We start from the raw sequence: 22,371 nt of genomic DNA on the forward strand, positions 1-22,371 counted from the left end.
CACATGGACACAGAGAGGTGAACAACAGACACCAGGGCCTGCTGGGGGGTGAGGGGTGAGGAGAGGGAACTTAGAGGGCAGGTCAATAGGTGCAGCAAACCACCATGGCACACGTGTACCTATGTAACAAACCTGCACATTCTGCACATGTACCCTGGTTTTTTTTTGGTTTTTTTGGGGGGGAGAAAAAAAAATGCCAACGCTTAGACCACTCTAGACATTCTAGACATGCAAAGTTGAGAACCACTGATCTATACTCTGTATCTCCAATTCTAATTATTCACTTATTAGTCCTTGGCTACCAGTACTAAGTGTGAAGATATAAATAAATCATTTGGCTTTAATAAACCTCAATTTCCACAACTTTGAGATATGATCTTTCTGGTATCTCAGCTGGATTCCTGGAGTAGTCAGGTTTTAAACAGATTTCTCACTGGCAGTGTCAGATCTCTGTCATTGCTCAACATGACCACTAGTATCTCTATTCTGTTTTCAATATACTTCAGTTTCTCTCTGGAAAACTTACGTAGTCTTTCCCTGGACATGTGCAGTCCAGCTAAAGACTCTCTGGTATCCTACCCAGCAGGTTCCAGCCCTTTCAGATGCAAAATTCTGTTCTGTGCCTCCTCAGCTCAGTGAGTCTACTGTACTCTGGCAGGCCTGGCCTCCAGATTACAGCACCACAGTTGAAAGATAGTATGCAGCAGACACCTGGGCAATGGTGACCACCACAGTGGCTGCCTATTGTCCAATGCCTGAAAATAGTTGTGTTGCACACCCATGCTCTCTTTCGATTGATCGATAGACGGACAGACAGATAGACAGATAGATAGTGAGGGGGTGGTGTCCTATTTTTTGTTGTTTACAGTGGGAGGGCCCGTCTTGCACCAGTCATTCTGTCATAGCTGGTGCCAAAAGCCTCTATTTATCTCTTAATTAAACTCCTGCAACAGTTTCTTCACTGGTATCTGCCTGGGACGTTCTGCCCCTTAAACCTATCCTTTACATAGTTATCATAATAGTTCCAAAATGCAAATACGATCATGTCATCCTGAGGTTTAAAGCCCTTCAGCAGTTCTTTGCCTCTAGCAGTGGTTTTCAAAGAAGTGGTGGTGTGTTTGTGTATGGAAGTATGTGGGGGTGGGGGGAAGTATCTCTGCTTCAACCTGAACATCATTCTCAGTGTATCTGTTGTACAGGGCTTCTGCATAAGCCTTTCTACAAAGAAAGTGTCCTTCTGCTTAAAAAGGGTTTAAAAACTACTATCCTATAAAGTGCAAGCTCCCTAATATAGTACACCAGATTTTCCACGATCCAGCCACTGTCTCTGTCTTTGTGCTCAGTTTTAGACTTCATTCTAGAAATACCAAATGGCTTGCAGTTCTTTAATACATTCCCTATTGTGTAGTTCAGTGCCATGGCTTAGTTTGTTCTCTCTTCCTGAAATGTTTTCCCTCTTTCTTTTCTATTCTACATCTGCAAGGTAAACTCCTAATCATCCTGAGGCTTAGGACAGGCTTTGCATTTCCCAGGAATCTTCCTCCTCTATCAGTCCCCTAAGGGAAGGTCAAGGTACACTTCCATTTAGTTCTCCGGTAACACATCTTTCTCTGTCATTATACTTACTGTGTTAAATTATAATTATTCATTTATGCAACTAATTCCACGTAAGTTAACAGCTTGTACTTTACCAGTAAATCCCCAAACCTTAAAATAGTTCACAAATAAGTGAATGATAGGTAGAGATGGGGGCCATTTTAGGCAAAGGAAAAAGCATAACATCAGCCAGGAAGCTGGTAAGTATATGACTTTTTTGTTTTGTTTTGGAATAGGGAGTAGGCCAATTTGGCTAGAGCCTCTTAAGAGGGAGAAAAGGGATGGAACAATATATTATGAACATGTTAGGAGGGCTGGAATACCAGACCACGCATGGGGAGCACTGAGAAGCCACTCAAGCTTTTAGATCTAAGGACTGGCAGTCTCCTAATTGTTCTGTTTCCTGTGTCTTGTTCTTCCAATATGTCCTACAGATTAATATTTATAACACCTAACTTTGATCAAATTGCTTCTTTTATTAAGCTTTCCTTTGGTAATTCCCCATTGCCAGTGGCATCTTAATGACATATTTAGTTAGGCTAGGGTTCTTTTTATAATTAATGGATTTCTTTCTCTTATTCTATCCATTTACTTGTGTTATTTATCAAATGTCACTTTAAAATTGTCTTATTTTTACCACTAAATTTGTTATGGGGGAGAAAGAGGAAAGAAGATCTGTCTTGTGCTTTGTAACTCCTAACATAGTGAATAACATATAAGGGTATATTATATATCTATTGAATAATTTAAAAGTGGTTCTGAATGAAATATGCCATAGGTAGCTCACCCCAGAATAAATACTAGTTAATTTTTAGCTATTTGCACAAAGACTGATATTTTCATCAACATATCTGAGTGTAAACACTTTCAAAAGAAAAATGTTTTAAAATATTTAAAAGTGTCATTTTAAATGCCTTGCTGCCTATACACCAGAATCCAGCCTTAAACATTCTAAATATAGAAAGTAGAGTTTGCATTAAGAAAAATGGAGTCAAATGGACCCTGCCTAATAGACTGTTATTGCCAAAAGAAATAAACTCATAAATTCAGCTTTTGTATTTTTATAATGGCTGTACCTCTGAGGGATTCATGTTTGTCTTCTCTACCATTTCCCTCAACTCCTTAATCTCAAATTTACTTGGTCTCATCTCTTGCAAGCAAAATGAAAGTCAAATGGCCTCCTGTGCCCTCTTTGAACTGGGCTGGTATCAAGCCAGTTGGGGCCTTTCCTGGTACCCAGGCAAGAAAGTATATTTCATAGCACATAAGCAATATCTATTTGGCACAATTTGCATGAAGCAGTTTACTGAACCAATAAGTCATTTGTCAAGGTGACACTCCCAGCAAGCTTCTCTTTCAGCATTCTGCCCCAATCTACCCTTCTGCCACATTCCCAGATTGGTAATTGGAATATTTAACACTCTTCCCATGTATACTCCTCAAACAGACTTTTCCCCAGTTCTGACAAGAAACATGTAGAGTTAAGAGAAAGCATTAAAAGATCCCACACGCTGACTTAATACATGAGTGATACTAGACTAATATAATCCTCCCACATTCCAGCAGTGCCTGGCTAAGGATTCAGTTTAAATCCTTACAGAACCCTTTTAATTAATTTTTTAATACAGCAATAAACACCCCCATGATGATTTAATTAAAATTTAAAACCACCTTTTTAGATAATTTTAGCAGGAAATTCCTTAAACTCATTTTAAGAAATTCTAAATTATTCAATGCAAAATTCCAAGGATTAAGAGTTAAATTCTTAATAATTCTTTTTTTTTTTTTTTTTTTTTTTTTTTTTGAGACAAAGTCTTGCCCAGTCGCCCAGGCTGGAGTGCAATGGTGCGATCTCAACTTACTGCAACCTCCACCTCCCGAGTTCAAAGGATTTCTCCTGCCTCAGCCTCCCGAGTAGCTGGGGTTACAGGCACCCGACACCATGCCCAGCTAATTTTTGTATTTTTCGTAGAGACAGGGTTTCACCATATTGGTCAGGCTGGTCTCAAACTCCTGACCTCGTGATCCACCTGCCTCGGCCTCCAAAAGTGCTGGGATTCCAGGTGTGAGCCGCCGTGCCCGGCCCACATTCTTTATAATTCTTAAGTGTGGGTGAAAGGTAGAAGGGTGACAGCATATTCTGGTCCCTACACAAGAAATGGATTTATAATCTTTTCATGTAATGAAATTAACAGAAAATCAAACTTATTCAAGTAAAGCAATGTAAAGCAATGGCTTCACATTTTCTTTTCCTAGAGATTTAATTCAATTTTCCCCATATAATAATGGCAGAACATAAACACCTGTCTGAGGGCATTGAACTGTTTTTGTAAACTGTTTTGTAAATTTATCCCTTCATTATTCCTCACCTGGTCTACTGCAGAAATCTTGTAACTCATCTATTTGCTTCTAATCCCTTTCACTTCATTTTCCATATAATCAGCAGAGTTACTTCTCTAAGAAGCAAATCTGATGATGTCATTACCTTGCTAAATACCCTTTCCCTGGTCCAGATCATTTCCCGAATAAAATCCAAATTCCTCATCATAGCTTTCAAGGTTCTTCATTACCTAGTTCTTGCTAGCTATCACTTTTCCTCTTGCAAACTATGTTCCATGAACTCTGAATATTTTGCAGTTTGCCAAAGAGACATATGTTTCTTGACTTTGTATCATTATATACACTCAGAATGTCCTTCCCTTCTTTTTCTCCTCATGAGCCCTTATTTGTCCCTTAAGATACAGTCCAAGCATAAATTTCTCTGTAAAACACTTTTTTGGCATTCTCCACTCCATACTATAATCCATCCTAGGCCATATCTCAGTTAATCTCTTATGGTTATATTACAATTAAAAAATAAACTTGGCTGGGTGTGGTGGCTCACACCTATAATCCCAGCACTTTGGGAGGCTGAGGCAGGTGGATCACGAGGTCAGGAGATCGAGACCATCCTGGCTAACACGATGAAACCCTGTCTCTACTAAAAATACAAAAAAATTAGCCGGGCGTGGTGGCGGGCGCCTGTAGTCACAGCTACTTGGGAGGCTGAGGCAGGAGAATGGCGTGAACCCAGGAGGCGGAGCTTGCAGTGAGCCGAGATCACGCCACCGCACTTCAGCCTGGGTGACATAGGAAGACTCCATCTCAAAAACAAAAAACAAACAAAAAAATAAATAAAAATAAACTTACTGAAGCCAAATTTATATAACATAAAATTTACTATTTTAAAGTGAATAATTCATCAGCATTTAGTACGTCCACAACGTTGTGCAACTACCACTGCTGTCTAATTCCAAATGGTTTTAACTTTATTTTACTTCTCAACAAAACTGCATCTTTGTGACCACAATACTACAAATAATGATAGGTGCTCAATAAATAAAGATGGAATCATGTATTCAACTGTGGAAAAGCACCGCATCAATTATTTTTCTCTTCTTTTTATTAGTTTTAGAAAAATAAAGAATTAAGTTACATGTTCTGGGTAGATATATCATGGAAAGAAAGGACAGAAGATATTTTCTATTCAACTTATATTAAGGAAATAGACATTCAGAAATAAAAGTTTTTAATTTGGCTTTTGCAACATTCATTCAACAAATATTTATTGAGAGTTTCCTATGTTTCATCAGGAACTGTTCTAAGAACTGGTGGATACATCCTTGAAGAAAACAGACAAAATCTTTGCTCAAAAGCTTATATTCCAGTAGGAGATGAGAGGCAGTAAACATAATAAATAAATTATGTAGCATTTTAGCAGGTGGCAAATGCTATAAAAAATATATTAGAGCCAGGTAATTAGGTCAGAAGTTCTGGATACAGATGTGGGGAGCAGTAGTGATTTAAAATAGGTTAGTCAGGGTTGGCCTTACTAAGTATGTGGTATGTAAGCAAACAGATGAAGGAGGTAAGAAAATGAGCCATGTAAATATAAGAGGGAAGAATGTTCCATGCGAAGAAAAAGCCAAGACCACGGCCTTAGGGAGGAACATGCCTGATGTACTCATGAAATAACGATGAAGACAGTATGTCTGGAAAGTAGCTCGTTGGGGAAGCTTTTGGCCTTTGAAACTTGGAAGGATGGAGTTGTCATTAATGGAGATAACTTACCTATGGTAAGTCATGAAGTGAAGATTAGGGCTGAAGTGTGGGGCATGTTGAAAATGACTCTTACATATCCAAGTGGAGATGTGTAATGCACAGATGGATATATGAGTCTAGAGAAGAGAGATGGCCTGGTGCAGTGGCTCATGCCTGTAATCCCAGCACTTTGGGAGGCTGAGGTGGGAGGATCACTTGAGCCCAAGAGTTACAGACCAGTTTGGGCAACATAGTGAGACTCCATCTTTTGAAGAGAGAGAGAACAGTGATATGTAGTTTTAAGATATAAAATAAGGAATCATCAGCATTAGAGGACATTTATAGTCTCAAGACTATAAATGAGATGAGATCCCTAAGGAAATAAGGTCCCATGGCGCTTCCATGTTAAGATTTGAAGAGAAGAAGAGAAATCTGTAAAGATGACTCAAAAGAAACTTCCAGAGAGGCAGGAAAGAAAAAGAACACAGTGTCATGGAAGCCAAATAGGAAAAGTGACCTTAGGAGAAGAAATGAGTGATCAACTCTACTAAATGCCATTAACAGATTAAGATGAGAACTGAGAACTGACCACTGAATTTAACAATGGGAAGGTCACTAGTGAGCTTAACAAGCACAATTCTGGCAGTGATGTGGGTAAGAGTCTGGCTGAAATAGATTTAAAGGAGAACAGGAATTAAAGACAATGAGCATAGAAGTTTTGAGAATTTTTGTTATAAAGGAGAGAAGAGAAAGGGGTGGTATCTGGAGGTACAAGTGAGGTTAATACAGGCTTTATTTTTTTCAGATGAGAAAAAAAGCTGGGCTCAGTGGCTCACACCTGTAATCCCAGCACTTTGGGAGGCCAAGGCGGGTGGATCACCTGAGGTCAGGAGTTCGAGTCCAGCCTGGCCAACATGGTGAAACCCCATCTCTAGATGGGGTTTGTGCATGGTGCATGCCTGTAATTCCAGCTGGGCGTGGTGGTGCATGCCTGTAATTCCAGCTACTCAGGAGGCTAAGGCAGGAGAATCGCTTGAACCCAGGAGGCGGAGATTGCAGTGAGCTGAGATTGCACCATTGCACTCCAGCCTGGGCGACAGAGTGAAAGTCTGTCTCAAAAAAAAAAAAAAAAAAAGAGAGAGAGAAAGAATACCATGCTGATGGGAATGATCTGATAGAAAGCAAAAAACTAAAATGTTTTTCAAAAATGGTAGGGGAGAATTGCTAGTGATATATCCTTGAACAGGCAAGAAATAATGGAATGAACACAAGCAGAAGGGCTGACCACAGTGGACAGCTCAATCAAAGTTTAAAAAGTAAAATCAGGGTAAAAGGAAACAGTTGCTGTTAGGCAGATACAGTAATGGAGTGTGCAGGAGTTCTCTTGTGAATTTTCCAATTTTCTCAGTGAAGTAATAAGCAAAGTAATCAGCTCTAGGTGGGAATAATAAAGAGATTGGCAGTTTGAGGAAACAGGAGAAGGTATGAAAAACATCTTCTTAGAAATTATTCTGGACTGTGTTACTCAAAGTGTAGTTCAAGCTCCTGTGCTATCTGCAAATTGTGACTAGTCCACAATAAACAAAATAGTACAGAAACCGAGAAGCAGCATGCTTGGTGTGATCAGTGGGTTTGTACAGCCTAGTTTCCATGAATATATACAATTTTTATCCTTCTATTCCTTCTTTTCCTATGTTATGATTATGCTGAACATACTTAACTGAATTGTGATTTAATGTCTGTTAAACCCAATAAAAATTTGGTCTTATATATTTTTTAAATTTTTAATTATTATTTCAAAAGGTTTTTGGGGGAATGGGTGGTGTTTGGTTACATGGATAAGTTTTTTAGTGGTGATTTCTGAGATTTTGGTTCACTCATTACCTGAGCAGTGTGCATGGTACCCAATATGCAGTCTTTTATCCCTCACTTCTCTCCCACCCTTTCCCCTGAGTCCCCAAGGTCCATTGTTATCATTCTTATTCCTTTGCATCCTCATAGCTCAGCTCCCACTTATGAGTGAGGACATACTCCATTCCTGAGTTACTTCATAGAATAATGGTCTCCAGTTTCTTCCAGTTTGCTTCAAATGCTATTATTTCATTCCTTTTTATGGCTGAGTAGTATCCCACAGTATATACATACACCATGTTTTCTTTATCCACCCCTTGATTGATGGGCATTTGGGCTGGTTCCGTATTTTTGCAATTGCGAATTGTGCTGCTGTAAACATGTGTGCTGTAAACATGTATATCCTTGTTATATAACGACTTATTTTCCTCTGGGTAGATAGCCAGGAGTAGGATTATATTTTCACTTTTTTTTTTTCATTTTTTTCTTAACAATCCACTTTATTGTATTTTATTGATCACAACAAGGTGGGTGGAGAGGAAACTGCTACTTTACCACAGATAGAATGTGAAGCACTAGTCCAGGAGAGTGGGACAGTAACTGAAGTGGGAAAAAGTTTTGTGATTGCCAAGCAGCATTATGGGCTGATATGAGGTTTGCAGCCATTTGTTTAACACCAGGCAGCATGGTATGTGTAATTTTCTCCAGATACATTAAGCTGCATAGATACTGGGCAGACTAGATAAAGAGTAGGATTCACTTCAGCTATCCCTTTGCCAAGTGTGTATGATGAAGCAAGGGAAGGGCAAGGAAACAGTATGCAAAGGGGTGATGAGAATGACTGACCATGGAACTCAGGGGAGAGAGAGGACATCAGAGGCTTTATAAAAGCCAGAAAAGGTGACAGGATCAATGGGTCCTAGGTCTCAGAAGGGTTGAAGGATTGCTGAAATAAGAAATGAGCTAGAAAGATAGAAGGTATTAGTCAAAGAGTAATATGCACACAATTGTGAATATGAAGGAGTTGTAGCAATAAGGTGGGATCCTTAGAGAGGAAAAAGTTCAAGGAACTGACAGCTAGTGTGTTACAAAAGAAAAATCTCTCTATGGATATCAGAATCATAAAAAATTAAAACTGGAGTAGTCTTGGAGATAATAATGGCCCAGGGGATAGAATCAACAAAAAACGACGAGGAAGGTTAGAAGATGACTACAGGCCAGGCATGGTGGCCCACGCCTATAATCCCAGCACTTTGGGAGGCTGAGGCGGGTGGATCACCTGAGGTCAGGAGTTCGAGACCAGCCTGGCCAACATTGTGAAACCACATCTCTACTAAAAATACAAAAAATTAGCTGGGCATGGTGACAGATGCCTGTAATCCCAGCTACTCGGGAGGCTGAGGCAGGAGAATCACTTGAACTCAGGAGGTGGAGGTTGCAGTGAGCCGAGATGGCACCATTGCACTCCAGCTTGAGAAACAAGAGAGAGACTCCGTCTCAAAAAAAAAAAAAAAAAAAAAAAAGAAGATAACTATAATGTGAGACTCAAAGTTTGGACATTTTAGGGAAAACAGGGGAGAATAGACAGCAGCCATGAAAGAGGAAGACACCTATCACAGACATTATGGTATGAGGAAAAACAGCCATCCACTGACAAAACTTTATGGAAGATAGTGTCCTCAGGGAAGATCTCAGTTCTTGTAAGATTAAGAAGTTAAGGGACCCCTTCAGAGAAAAGGTGGAAGAAACAGCTGGTTTTGCTGATGATGAACCTGGAATTGCAGTGGACACAGTGAAAGGGTTTCAAGAGGCGGGGAAGGACAAGTGGAAGACAGTGTCAGAAAAGAGAATACACAGAGCCATAGGGAGAGTACATACAGCGTGGTGGATGAGGGTTACCCAGGTGTTTAGGGTTACTCATGATGACTGGTATAAAAAGGGATAAAGGACATAAGATGTTGTTTTAGAAAATTATTTATCATGGACAGTTATATTATGAGACAAAAGGTGGCCCAAGCGCAGGTAACTCAATTGACTAATTTGCACCTTGGTTCTGGAAAAGGCATGCTTCTTGACTTTCTGCTATCTATACTTAAAGCTATTTCATCTCTTACAGTACTAAATTGAATAAAATGTAGGTAAGGGCAAAAAGATGGCAAATGATTTGTTTATATTACTCCTTACTAATAGCTCTGAGAAAAGACTGCTGACAGTACATTTGGTTAAAATGAAGATTTTGAATAGTTTGGATAATTAGAAATGTTCTATACTAATATTCACTTTACCAATTTTTATTATCTACTTAATATAAACACAGCAACATACACAACTTGTTCTAGAAAAGTCTGGCCTTTATTCAGTTATTTTAATAAAATTAAATTTAAGAATATTAAAATGCTGGAAAAGGGTTACAGGTAGGGAGATGATAACAAAAGTAAAAGATATTTTCAATGGCAAGAGAAAAAGAATGAGCAAGTTCTTCGTGGAGGCATATTAACAAGCCTCTTGAAAGTAGCAATGCCTATTAAAATACAAGAAGAAACTGGAATTGTTTTATTGGTATTATCTTTACCACATTAAAAAATGCTGAGAAAGAGAAGGGATAGGTAAGAGAAGGAACAGGGAAGGAAGGAGGAGCAAGAGAAGAGAAAGGGGAGGTAGGGATCCACAGAGGAGAATTAAGAAATGTGTTTCCTGTTCTTTGCTTCTTTTGAACTCACCTTTCTGGAAGGTGACTTACTGAATGGATATTCTACCTACATCTTTCTAGTTATTTATATAGTTTTGGCAATTAATCTTTCTCCTTCATTGAATCATATCTTCTCCTTCCCTTTCATTATTCCTCTTCTTTGTCAATATTATATCCACTTATTTTTTTATATGGTGGAAATTGGGAATTATGATGATTTTACAGAGTAGTTTTATCATACCAAATCAGAATATCAATTACCTGATTAATCACCAATAAGCAAATAAATGAGATGGCTGTGGAAGGATTTGTAAACTGTAACAGTTTGAGGAATAAAATAGTAATAGCATGTGATAAGTTTAAGAGTTTTTTAATTTAGAAGAACAGAAAGTACACCTAGAACTAGACGCCTGTCCTGGTTACATTCTGTCTACCTCGCCAGATCTATTCTACTCTCTGCCCTTCTTGACCTTGTTACATGTTTCAGGAAGCTGACCTCTACAGAATACATCAAAAAGCAATCTTTTTCTGCCTTCGAGTTAGATTTGGCCAGTAGGTGACACTGGCAAGAAATCAGAAGGCAGAAGAAAAGAGTTGGAGTGTTTATTCTGTCTTACTTCCTCCCTGCTGGCCATTTTTGTTTGGTATAGAGACTGTGTTCTTTTGTGCATAACCACAGCAACTGTCAAGCAGCTCTCTCATGCAGCTACAGTTCTCTAGGTTCCAGAAACATCGCTTTCTTCCCTTGCCTTGGAAGCCCAGGGTGATAACTGCTTTCTGCGACTGCTAGCTTGTGGGTGCTTCCTCATCCTTAGTTAGGTCCTTTATGCTGCCCACACATCTGCAAATAGTCCCTCCAATAAACCTCTTTCAATTAATCCAATGAATGACATTTGTTTTTGCTAGGAAGTACTGATGTAATTCCCAATGGCCCCTCGAGACCATTTTCAGGGCCAGGCCTATATAATCCAACCCCTTCCCATTCCAAACTCCTCAGTTTAACTCAGTATCTCTTCCATTGTTTCTTAGTGAAAATCCAGCCCTATCTTGTGAAACCCACTCCTTCATGAAGATAACATATTTTTATGACATTAGCAGCCTTTTAGACTTACCTATGTCTTCATCAAGCCTTTATTTTTATAATCCAACTTTTCAAAATGCAAACAAAAACTAGGTAATTTCAGGAATTTACTCAGAAAAGGAAACTAACTTTCCTGAATAATATCCATCTCACCTCCTTCTCCTTGTTGAGCAATACCAACTGGCTGTCTGTGAGGATGCAATACTTCCGCTCCCACGTTGTTGTCTCGGTGTAGGGTGACTGACCACAAGACAGACGGTGGGTGGGTGGTCCTTTCACATCTGCATGAGAAAAGGGAAAAACAAAAGTGACAAATCATTATCTTGCTTAGTAAACCAGTATTTCAAATGTAAAATTCTTCCAAATCAAATAAAGAGGTGAGCCTAAACACGAATCTCAATGGTAAATTTAAAGCTTCCTCTTAAGAAAATGAAAACTATTATATACAGAATAAGGAAAAAATAGCCCTACGACCTTCAGAGAAGAGGGCTGAAACACTCTGGGAAGAACTGTTAGTGCAAACTTTACATAGTAATTACCACTGTATATAAACTATAATAATGAGAGGTTGCTTCAGAGCTTAACCAGTATCGTTTAAAATACAGAAGCAGAGTGACTCAGACACCTTCCCTAGTCTTTAGGAGAAAGATGATGTTACATGTACACTTTGAGAACACTGTTAACCCAGAACTCTGAGAGTAAATTTATCAGCAGACTAGGCCTTCCAAATGGCTTTACACTCACAGGAATTGACAATGTTTAAACAACAGCGTCGTATTACCACTAGAGGCCGGCAAGATCTTAAAAACATGGAAAATAATTTTCTTAAGAAAATATCTAAATATATTACCATGATGTTTCTTAAAGGTGGAGGTACCCGATATTAAAGCAAAATGTCTCAGCAATTCCCAACTGTCTCATTTCCTTATAAAATACCAAGTGGTTACTAACATCTCTGTCATTTTCAATTTTTTTGATATAAAATGTTTACTCATTTGGGCTGCTGGAACTGGGCACATATTTTAATTTATAAGTACACATTAGATCCAGTAAATAAAGCTTTTATGACAGTTTGATATATATTAAAAGTTCTTCAGGCATGAGGAACTAATTCTTCTCAAGAATATACTATAGAGACTACTTAACATGCATTATCATTACTTAGTTATTATGCTAAAGTAAAAGCTCAAATTGAAAAGATTAGAAAACCAACACCCATGAGGGCAGGGGAGTTGTAAATCATAAAAAAGCACATTATATCTATTATACGAGTATTTTTCATTATCACTGCTTTCTGTAGAATTTTTGTCTTTTGTCACAGGATGATAGGTATATTACTGGCACTGGCTTGACTTCAAGGAAAGGCAAATAATTTCCTAGGTGTCTTATATTATAATTAACCAAATATGCATAATTATAGCTGGAGTTCTGTAGAACGTTAGCAACAAGTCAGTTGCTATATGTCTCTCTTCATAGAACTATGTAGGTCTCTGTTTATAAATCCCTTTATGTGTTCAATATTGTCTTCATTGTTTCTTCTGGTTTAACTTCCTGTCCTCTCTAAGGCTATCTAAACTGCGCTGCATGTTTGGGGGTTTATCAACTCCCCCCAAAGATAATTCAAGGTCCAAGAACCAACAGTGTTATTAGGGCTTGGTTAGACATGTTACTAATTCTTAGAAGTTCACTGTTTTGTCTTTTCTTCCCTTATTTTCTGTTTGTATCTCCTCCGCACTATGCACAGCATTACATGCTACATCTGTAGCATCTCCAATCTACACCAACCCCCTCTCCCCTACCCTCAACCCTCCCCTTGTAGTCTAAGCATCTTAAATTATTTTATGTTAGAACTGCATCTTCAGTTCTTCCAAAGTTTTCTTTTGACTTCAAAATCTCAAAATTATCACAAAAAAGCTCTAATGAAACTGACTCTTAATCCTTTTGTATATATAGGATATTCTTGCCTACATTTAAAAGCCATGTTAAAACCAATTTTCTTCACATGATTTGGACAAAAATATGGGTTACAATTTTACCACACGTAGGCCTATTTTTAGAGTCAAATACCAAGACGACTTCAACAGAAAGAGATGCATCTACTTTATGTAGAAATATGAATAGTTTTGTGGTCTAAACAATTAGAAACTTTGACAAAATTAGACAATTTATGGTCATTCAAATAACTAGCTTTATTATATAAGTTAGCCATGGGAGACCTAAACTGCGTACTGTAAGCTTTACTGTAAATTAACTTTAGCAAGAAAACACTGATAAACCCTGTCCATAAAAATTTTAATACAGGATATTGATTAATAGCACAACCCAGGTTTCCTGACAAAATATAAATCTGTATCAACACTGAATTTAAGAAAATCTAAATTCTCCTTTCTGTGAGATCCTAATAAATTCTCTTAAAGCCTCACTGTCTAATATTCTCCCTTTGTCCAACCTAATCCTTTTCCTAATTTCTTCATGGTATTGTGAAAACAAGACAATGTCTCAAAAAAACATTCTGGAACCCTGAACCATCCCCCTCTAGTGCTAAAGATAAGAAGAAATAGAGAACAATGAAATAGGGAGCAATGCTTCTATATTAAAAAAAAAATTATGTCTGTCTAAACAGAGGGATTTATTAGCCATCCTATAGATTTTACAGCTTCTTTTTCTAATGCCCATTTTTGGTCATTTTATAAGAATGTATACCAAGGGGGGAAAAAAAACAAGAAAAAAAGTGATAGTTTCTGTTCTTTTTAGCACTTCTCTATTATCTAAAAGGCATTTTAAGTAATAAAATTATATTTTTTAAAATAACCTATATTTAACTTATATAGGTTATGTTATATCATGTTCTCATTTCCAGGGCTAAATGAAGGTTTAAAAGCAAGTAAGCAAGGCCTGTATACTGAGACTATACGCGTTACCAGGACAAGCTCAGATTTTTGTCCCATTTCACCTTGCCAATCCTATCTTATTTTTTGCTCTAGTGACTTACTTTTAATTTCTGACTTCCAATTATTTTTAGTATCTAAAATTCACTAGAGAAAAGAATAACTAACTTAGAATCACACAGAAGAATCTTAATAGCAAAACTGAAAACAATTTTGGATTTGCTCTGTCCATTCCTATGAGGATACTAAGGACAATGAATGCTGGCCTCATTACAAAAATTAAATAATTTTAGAAACATTAAAAATAATCAAAGGTAAGTCAATGGATCTCTTTGTAAATACTTCTTTAAAACTGTATTATTCTGTAGACCAGCAGTTCTCCAGTTTCTTGATTGCAGGACTCCTTTAGGCTTTAAAATTACTGAGGACTTCAGTATATGGGTTATATCAATATGGGTTTATATGGGTTATATCAATATTTACCATGTTAGAAATTAAAACTGAGAAATTTAAAAAATATGAATTCATTTAACAATAACACTCCTATTGCATGTTAACATAGGTAACACATTTTTAATGAAATGTAACTGTTTTCAAAAAAAATTAAAAGAGCGACTCATATTTTTGCAAATCTCTTTAAAGTCTGGCTGAAGAGAAGACAGCAAGGTTTTTATATCTGTTTCTACATTCAATCTATTGCTTTGTGTTCTTCTGGTTGATATACACAAAGAAAATCTGGACTCACAAATATGTAGTTGGAAAAGGAAAGAGTGTTTTAATAATATTTTCAAATAACTATGAATATTCTTCGTTAATACTATACCAAACCTGACAAGCAGTTGCTTTTCAAAAGTTAGTGTACAATGTGTAATCTGAAACCAAATCAATGAACTTTTCGTATTCTGTTACATCAAAAACCACTGGTCCACCTTGTCCTTTGAGTGCATCTTTCACCCCATGTATGTGAGTTTATAAACATCATGCACCGATCACTTAAAAAATATTGGTTCATTCAGATTTGCAGATATTCCAAATATTGACAGCTTTCATTATATAATATCAAAAAAGTCACATTCATCAATCTTCAGAAAAGTTTTGATCTCATCAGAAAAGACTTCAAGTACTACTGGGAAGCTGCCAAGCTCAAAGTTGCAGATGCAAATTTTCTAACATTCTAGTTTTTGCTTTTAGTCTTAAATTTTATCATTAGCAATAAATACTCTTGTTTCCCTGAAGTGATAAGTTTATGTCTTCCTTTTTTCAGAAAATGTCTGCCATATAACCAAGACTGAATAACCATAATTAGTCTTATAGTTCTACTATAAAAAATAGTTTTAAACTATCAGATCGGGGGGGTCCTGGAGATCTAGCATTCCACAGACCACAGGCTAAAAACCACTGCTTAGACAACAGAAAGTCAATGAGGTATTCTAAGAAAATCTGGCAATACTAGTTTGTAACAAGATGAAGAAAGTGGGGGAAAGACCAGAGGCCTTAACAATGTATGGGAGACTGATGTAATGGCCTGGTTTAGGGATGGTCAGGGTCTGAAACAGATCAGTTATAGTGAAAATGGTAACAAACAGACCATGTGAGCCAGATTTTGAAATAGGAATCAACAGGACAGGTAACTTTCTAGTTGTTTGTGGTGGATGAATAACACAAAAGAGATGAGAGAATAAAAGAGTCACTAATAAAAATACAAATTGATAAAAGTTAATAAAGCAGGTTATGTAACTATAATATATAACAGGAAGTCCAATATAGATGGTTTTCAAAAAAGGAAGAAAGATAACCTAAATGGGAAGCTTATTTGAAGTATTCAATGCAATCTATTATTTCCAAATAATTTCAAAACAGCATTCAAAATACTAAGTCATTTGGCCTGCCACTAAGTCTAAAAAGCAAACTTTGGGCTCCTTCGAATGCTAATATAAATTCAGTAACTGCAAATGCTAATATAAATTTAGAAACTACTTGGCAAGGAAACAACAACAATAACAATAGATCTCTCATGTGTTAACCCTTCCTTGTAATGGGAGAAAGGAGCATCATAGCGTGATATATTACTTGACAAAAATGACAAACTGAATGATATGATAGAGCTGGAAATTTCAGTATAGGAACACACACACAGACACACTCCAACTTTTTTCTTAGAGGATAAGCAACTTATCTCTTCCATACTTAGGAAAAGTGCCTCAAAAATTTTATAGCAGGAGAGTAATTAAAGGGATCTGATAGAAAGCAGAAATAGGGATAAGGGAGAAAGGACAATAAGTCTATGGCCTAAAATATGAAGAATGTGTAAGAAAAAATTGCTGTGAGAAATTTTATTTTTGTGTCTTACAGCTCCTTAGAAGTTCATCTGAGTTGCTTTTGAATCACATCATTTACTAGTCTCATGTTTTTAAAAATTCTGACATGATATGTTAAATGCAATTGGTAAAATCATGAACCTATTGGGAGGAGAAAGAAGAAACTGGTCAGGCAGGCAGCTAGGTGGGGCCTCGGTTGAATCCTTTCAAACAAAAGCCTAATTTTTCAGGCTATAGGCACAAATAAGGGAACTTAGGGAAGCTTGCCTAAGACATGCTCACAGCCACACAGATAAGACAGGTTACAGAGATGACTTGCCCAGACATGGCCACAATGGAAAATTCCATCCCCTAACACATGTGCAGTAAGGGGAACAAAGCATTATGGAGTAACTCAAGCTAAGGGCCCACATGTACACTAGCAGGACGGGGTGGAGGTACCAGAAATTCACACCTTATGTAAATGAGACGCCCAGCCCTCATCAGTTTCTTATAAAAGCCTTTGCATTGAACTGTAAAAATGGCAACCTCTTCTGGGCCCCCTCTCTGCGGCAGACAGCTTTCATTCTTTTGCTTATTAAACTTTTGCTCCAACCTCACCCTTTGTGACCATGCTCCTTAATTCTCTTGGTCATGAGACAAACAACTCTGGGTGATGTCTCACAATAACAGACACTACACTGTGTTGCATTGGTGAGACTGTAACACTATTAATATTTACTGCCTTCCAGAGAAAGCTTTATAAAGGGATTCTATAGAGAGAATCTTCCCAGTTAATACAAACTCTAATGTTTCATTCAGCCTCAGGGGCCTTTCATCTATCTTAGTGCCAACCTAAAAAAAGAAATAACAACAGCATAGTTTTGGGAAATCTATCTAAATAGGGAAGGTCTTAATACACTAAAAGAGAAACACATTCCCAACAGATAATTGGTGTAAACTGCAGAAGTCTGAACTGTTGTGGAAGGATAGATCTGTATTTTTCTGTATCTATACGTACGTTTTCATTTCCACACCACAGCTAACCTGGCTTAGAAATGGCAAATTCTTCGCAACTCTGAAATTTCAATGACCAGATTTGTTTTGGCTTTGAACCCAAAGTCAAAAAGCATTACTTCATAAAAGCTAAGAATTAAAGTGATCACTTTATTACAGAAGCAAAAACATCTGGCCAGGAATGGTGGCTCACACCTATAATCCCAGCACTTTGGGAGGCCAAGGTGGGTGGATCACTTGAACTCAGAAGTTTGAGGCTAGCCTGGTCAACACAGTGAGACCTCATCTCTACAAAAAATACAAAAATCAGCCAGGCATGGTGGTGCGTGCCTGTAGTCCCAGCTACTTGGGAAGCTGAGGTGGGAGGATTGCATTTTTTCTTTTCATCAACATGTTCACAACAGTTTTAACAGGCATTCATGTTTAATATCATATTAATAGGCCAATTAACAAGTTTTTGGTTTTTTTTTTTTTGAGAGGGAATCTCACTCTGTCGCCCAGGCTGGAGTGCAGTGGCGTGATCTCAGCTCACGGCAAGCTCTGCCTCGCAGGTTCACGCCATTCTCCTGCCTCAGCCTCCCGAGTAGCTGGGACTACAGGCGACCGCCACCACACCTGGCTAATTTTTTGTATTTTTAGTAGAGATGGGGTTTTACCGTGTTAGCCAGAATGATCTAAATCTCCTGACCCTGTGATCCGCCAGCCTCAGCCTCCCAAAGTGCTGGGATTACAGGCATGAGCCACCGTGCCCGGCCAACAAGCTATTTTTTAAAAGGCAGTTCTTTATTTTTTTAATAAACAATAAAATCCTTGCCCCTGACATGCAGATTTAAAAATATGGCATACACATGGCTATCTTCTATAGACAATTTCTGATATAATAGAAGAAATAATGTTAGAGTTGTTACGTGGAGATGATTCTTAACAATGTCAATAACTGTAACAGGCTGGGCACAGTGGCTCATGCCTGTAACCCCAGCAGTTTGGGAGGCTAAGGCAGGAGGATCACTTGAGCCCAGGAAGTCAAGGCTGCAGTGGGCCATGATCACACCACTGTACTCTGCCTGGGCAACAGAATGACACCTTGTCTCAAAAAAAAAAAACAAAAAATTGTAATGTGGTTGAGGAGTAGTCCACAATATACTGCAGATTTATGCTCAAATTATTTTATAAATGTATTAATGTTGTCTGCTTAAGACCTAGTGTAGTTCCCATCAACTAAGTCACTCTCTTTCATTCTTAAAGTACAAAAGGAAAGGAAAATCCAGTCAGGTCACTTAAAGTAAAGTTTAATTTTACTTATTTTATCCCTTCATTACCTTCCCACCCTCTATATTCTGTCAAAATATCAGAAAATAACATTTCCAGAACAACAAACAAAAATTTTCTTAGACTGATAATCACCCAACACACAGTACCTGTGAACTTTGCTTTGTCCTGACACACAATGAACATTTGGGCTGGCAAATTATATTATAGTTCATACAAATAAATGGCCTCAGTGGATTTAAATATGGCCACCCTCGTACCTTGATGAGTAATATGGATACTAAGTAATCATTCAATATGTTTAAGATATAGTCATTAGGTCAGAAATGGTTGCCTTCATGGAAATACAAGTCTTAATCCTTACATTACCATAAATTTACTATGAGACCACAACTATTTGCCGAAATAAATTTATATTGTGTCTTTTAACCTTAGCTAACCACTTTAGTTTCCTTGTCAACTACAGAGGCTTAATTTCCGACCTACTTGATCACTGGTGTCTAGTTAGTAAATCCACTATGCTCATTATCACCCTTGTTAAGAGAAGGAGAGAGCAGGAAAGAGATAACATGTGATACTTCTCTCTGGTGAGTAATTTCCTTTAGTCTAACATTTGCAGAGTTCTGCTGCTGCTTCCCTCTCAGTCTCAGCTGCACCACAGTTCAGCATGAATGTTCTAACTCTGCTCTATCACAGGTCAGAGTGAGTTACCTGGTAAAAAAGTAATAAATTCCTTGAAGGCATGACTTATTTATGGCAGACAACTTGATATTTGATAAAGGTAACACTTCTCTATAGAAGAGCTCATTTTAGTTTGGTGCCATTACTTATTTTAAGAAGATGGTAAGGATGGGGAACAATTCCTATGATAGTTCTACCTTGCTTCTCCCTTCCACATCACTACAACAGTTTGCACTGTCCCGATCACATGTGCCGTGAAATGCAAACAAAGCAGATCATATAGTTTTCTTCCACTTCTTAAATATGCACTTGAAGAAATAAGTCCTGCTGGGATATCAGGGCATGCCTCTATAGTCCCAGCTACTTGGGAGCTGAGATCACTTGAGCTCAGAAAATCAAAGCTGTAGGGTGCATGACTATGCTCTCAATAGCCACTGCATTCAAACCGGGGCAACACAGCACAACCCAGTCTCTTAAAAGAGGTAAGTCCCTTAATTTCCACATTAAGCCAAGTCTGCTTAAGCAACTATGTGGCCTAGTTAACTGAATGGAGTCTTATGAATGGTGCCAGCAGTAAGATGAGAAATGGCAGTCCATCACAGCCTGTTCTTCAATCCCAATAGATCAGTCATAATCTACAGTTCATACTAAACCTCTTAAACAGAAAAATATAAAATATTCAAAATAAAATAAGTCACTTATATACTAATCCTTTGAAGGAAATAAAAGCCTATCTACAATTTTTTCTTAAATAAATATTGTGCTAATTTAAGAAAAGTGTAGCCAAGCACGGTGGCTCATGCCTGTAATCCTAGCACTTTGGGAGGCAGCAGCAGGAGGATCCTTTGAGCTCCAGAGTTCAAGACCAGCCTGGGCAACAAAGTGGGACCCCTGGCTCTACAAAAAGAGTACAAAAATCAGCCAGGTGTGGTGGCTTGCACCTTTAGTCCCAACTACTCAGGAGGCTGTGGCAGGAGGATTGCTTGAGCCTGGGAGGTCGATGCTGTGGTGAGCTGTGATTTGTGTTACTGTATTCCAGCCTGGGTGACAGAGCAAGACCCTGTCTCAAAAAGAAAAGAAAGAGAAAAGCATAAGAAAAACTAGCATGGCACTTAAAATATGACCATAGTATTATATTACTAAGCGATAAAAACTCAAGATCATTTTCATGTCTCGTTTCTGTTACCGACAGAAAAATGAACTACATTAAGACTTAATCTCAATCAGCATTTAATGCACATTCCTTTTGTTATATTTAGTATCTCTCCCTATATTAATATATCCTCATGCTTGCCTCTTTTTGAATTGGATCGCATCACTTTCCTTTAGGGGCAGCTGGTGTGGGAAAAGAATTAGAGCTTTTCAAGGAATGTGATTCTTTGTGGAGAGGGTGAAAAAGAGTGAACTCAGACACTAATTTCACTATTGAGAAATTAGTGTCTGATTTTTTAGCAATTGGTTACACAGCCAATGCTGTGATATCACCTCTCTACCTAAGAAAGCAGAAGAAGGCAGGCTACATTAGAAATAAAAGTTGTCAAGAGTATGGCAGCATTAAAAATCTTTAATAGCTCTACCTCTATTTATAGCATCAAGTGCAATAGAATCCAGAGCTACATATGCATCTTTTCTGAATTGAGACCCATTTGAATCACAAATCGCTGAGCTTACAGTGAAAACTATCAAGGTGATAATATAAGCATCTCTAAAGAATGTTATCCGTCACTCACTAGGAATTAGATAACCCAATTCGATGAGCACAACTTAGCTGACTCATATCAGCAGTGAAAAACCTTTCTTTTTATGAAAAACCACTAACCTCAAGTGAGTGGTAGGAAACAAACACCTACAATACAAGGCTATAAAGCAGTAAGAAGCAGCATTTAGTTTTTCTCTTTAATACGGCCAACACAAATAGAAAAACATCCCTCTTATCCAAATCTAATCCATTCCTGAAAATGCATTGGATGGCAAATTTTCATGTAACAGGAGCCTATATTCCCTGATTTTTTAAATGGAAAAAGAAAATTTAGTTCAAACCCAACTAAAACTCCAAATTAATTTCCCCAAATATTAAGTATTCTTAAACCCCTATATGTAATCCATCAGAAAGTTCTAAATTAAAAATGCCAATACAAAATTGTTTAATATTTGGTGAACCTGTTAGTGGGTATGTTTATACATAGTATATACATCAGACACAAGTTACATTCCCTTCGACACTACAAACCTGTACTGTAAGGTAAATAAACAATAATTTGTTAAAGATATATAATGAATGCAAATAAGGCAATAAAATTAAACAAATTACAAGGCTTTCTAAAACTAACACCATTATCATAATTTTCTTTATAAAAGTCATACACACAGTACAAGAGGGCATATGCACGGCCAAGTTTATGGTTTTTGCCTCATTAGCCTTTATCACATATCTTTTCTTCAAAGTAAGAATTTTTCTAATTTCCTAGGCAAACCTACTTTTTGCAGCCTTTTCCATTATCTTAGAAGATATTAAGATTGCATAAAACCCTTAACATAATCATGAAATACAATCCTATTGGGAACATAGCTGATACAGGACAATAAGTCTATATTCTCCAACCACATTTGTGTGGCACTTATGTTTTTGGCCACAATACACGTGCAGGGTTCTTTTAGTAATATTTTAATCTGGATAGTCAATTTAAGGTTAAAAAAATTCCAAGTCATTACAGCAAATATTTGGATTTTTTTTTTTTTAAGGTGGAATCTCATTCTGTCACCCAGGCTGCAGTGCAATGGTGCGATCTCAGCTCACTCACTGCAACCTCTGCCTCCTGGGTTCAAGTGATTCTCCTGCCTCAGCCTCCTGAGTAGCTGGGACTACAGGCATGTGCCAGCACACCCAGCTGATTTTTGTATTTTTAGTAGAGACAGGGTTTA

The 22,371-nt window shown here is 37.6% G+C and overlaps 1 protein-coding gene across 4 annotated transcripts in view; it reads right to left on the reverse strand.

The window, feature by feature from the left end:
• The window catches only part of RASAL2 (RAS protein activator like 2), a 377,113-nt gene that overhangs the window by 180,617 nt on the left and 174,125 nt on the right, over window positions 1-22,371 (reverse strand). For all 4 annotated transcript variants that reach the window (XM_001154236.7, XM_016933217.4, XM_003949647.6 and 1 more), the window contains exon 2: window positions 11,451-11,578. In XM_001154236.7, the coding sequence (XP_001154236.3) occupies window positions 11,451-11,578 (128 nt within the window). The remainder of the gene's footprint in view (window positions 1-11,450; window positions 11,579-22,371) is intronic.

Source organism: Pan troglodytes, chromosome 1 (genome assembly GCF_028858775.2).
Source record: "Pan troglodytes isolate AG18354 chromosome 1, NHGRI_mPanTro3-v2.0_pri, whole genome shotgun sequence".
Classification (NCBI taxonomy): Eukaryota; Metazoa; Chordata; class Mammalia; order Primates; family Hominidae; genus Pan; species Pan troglodytes.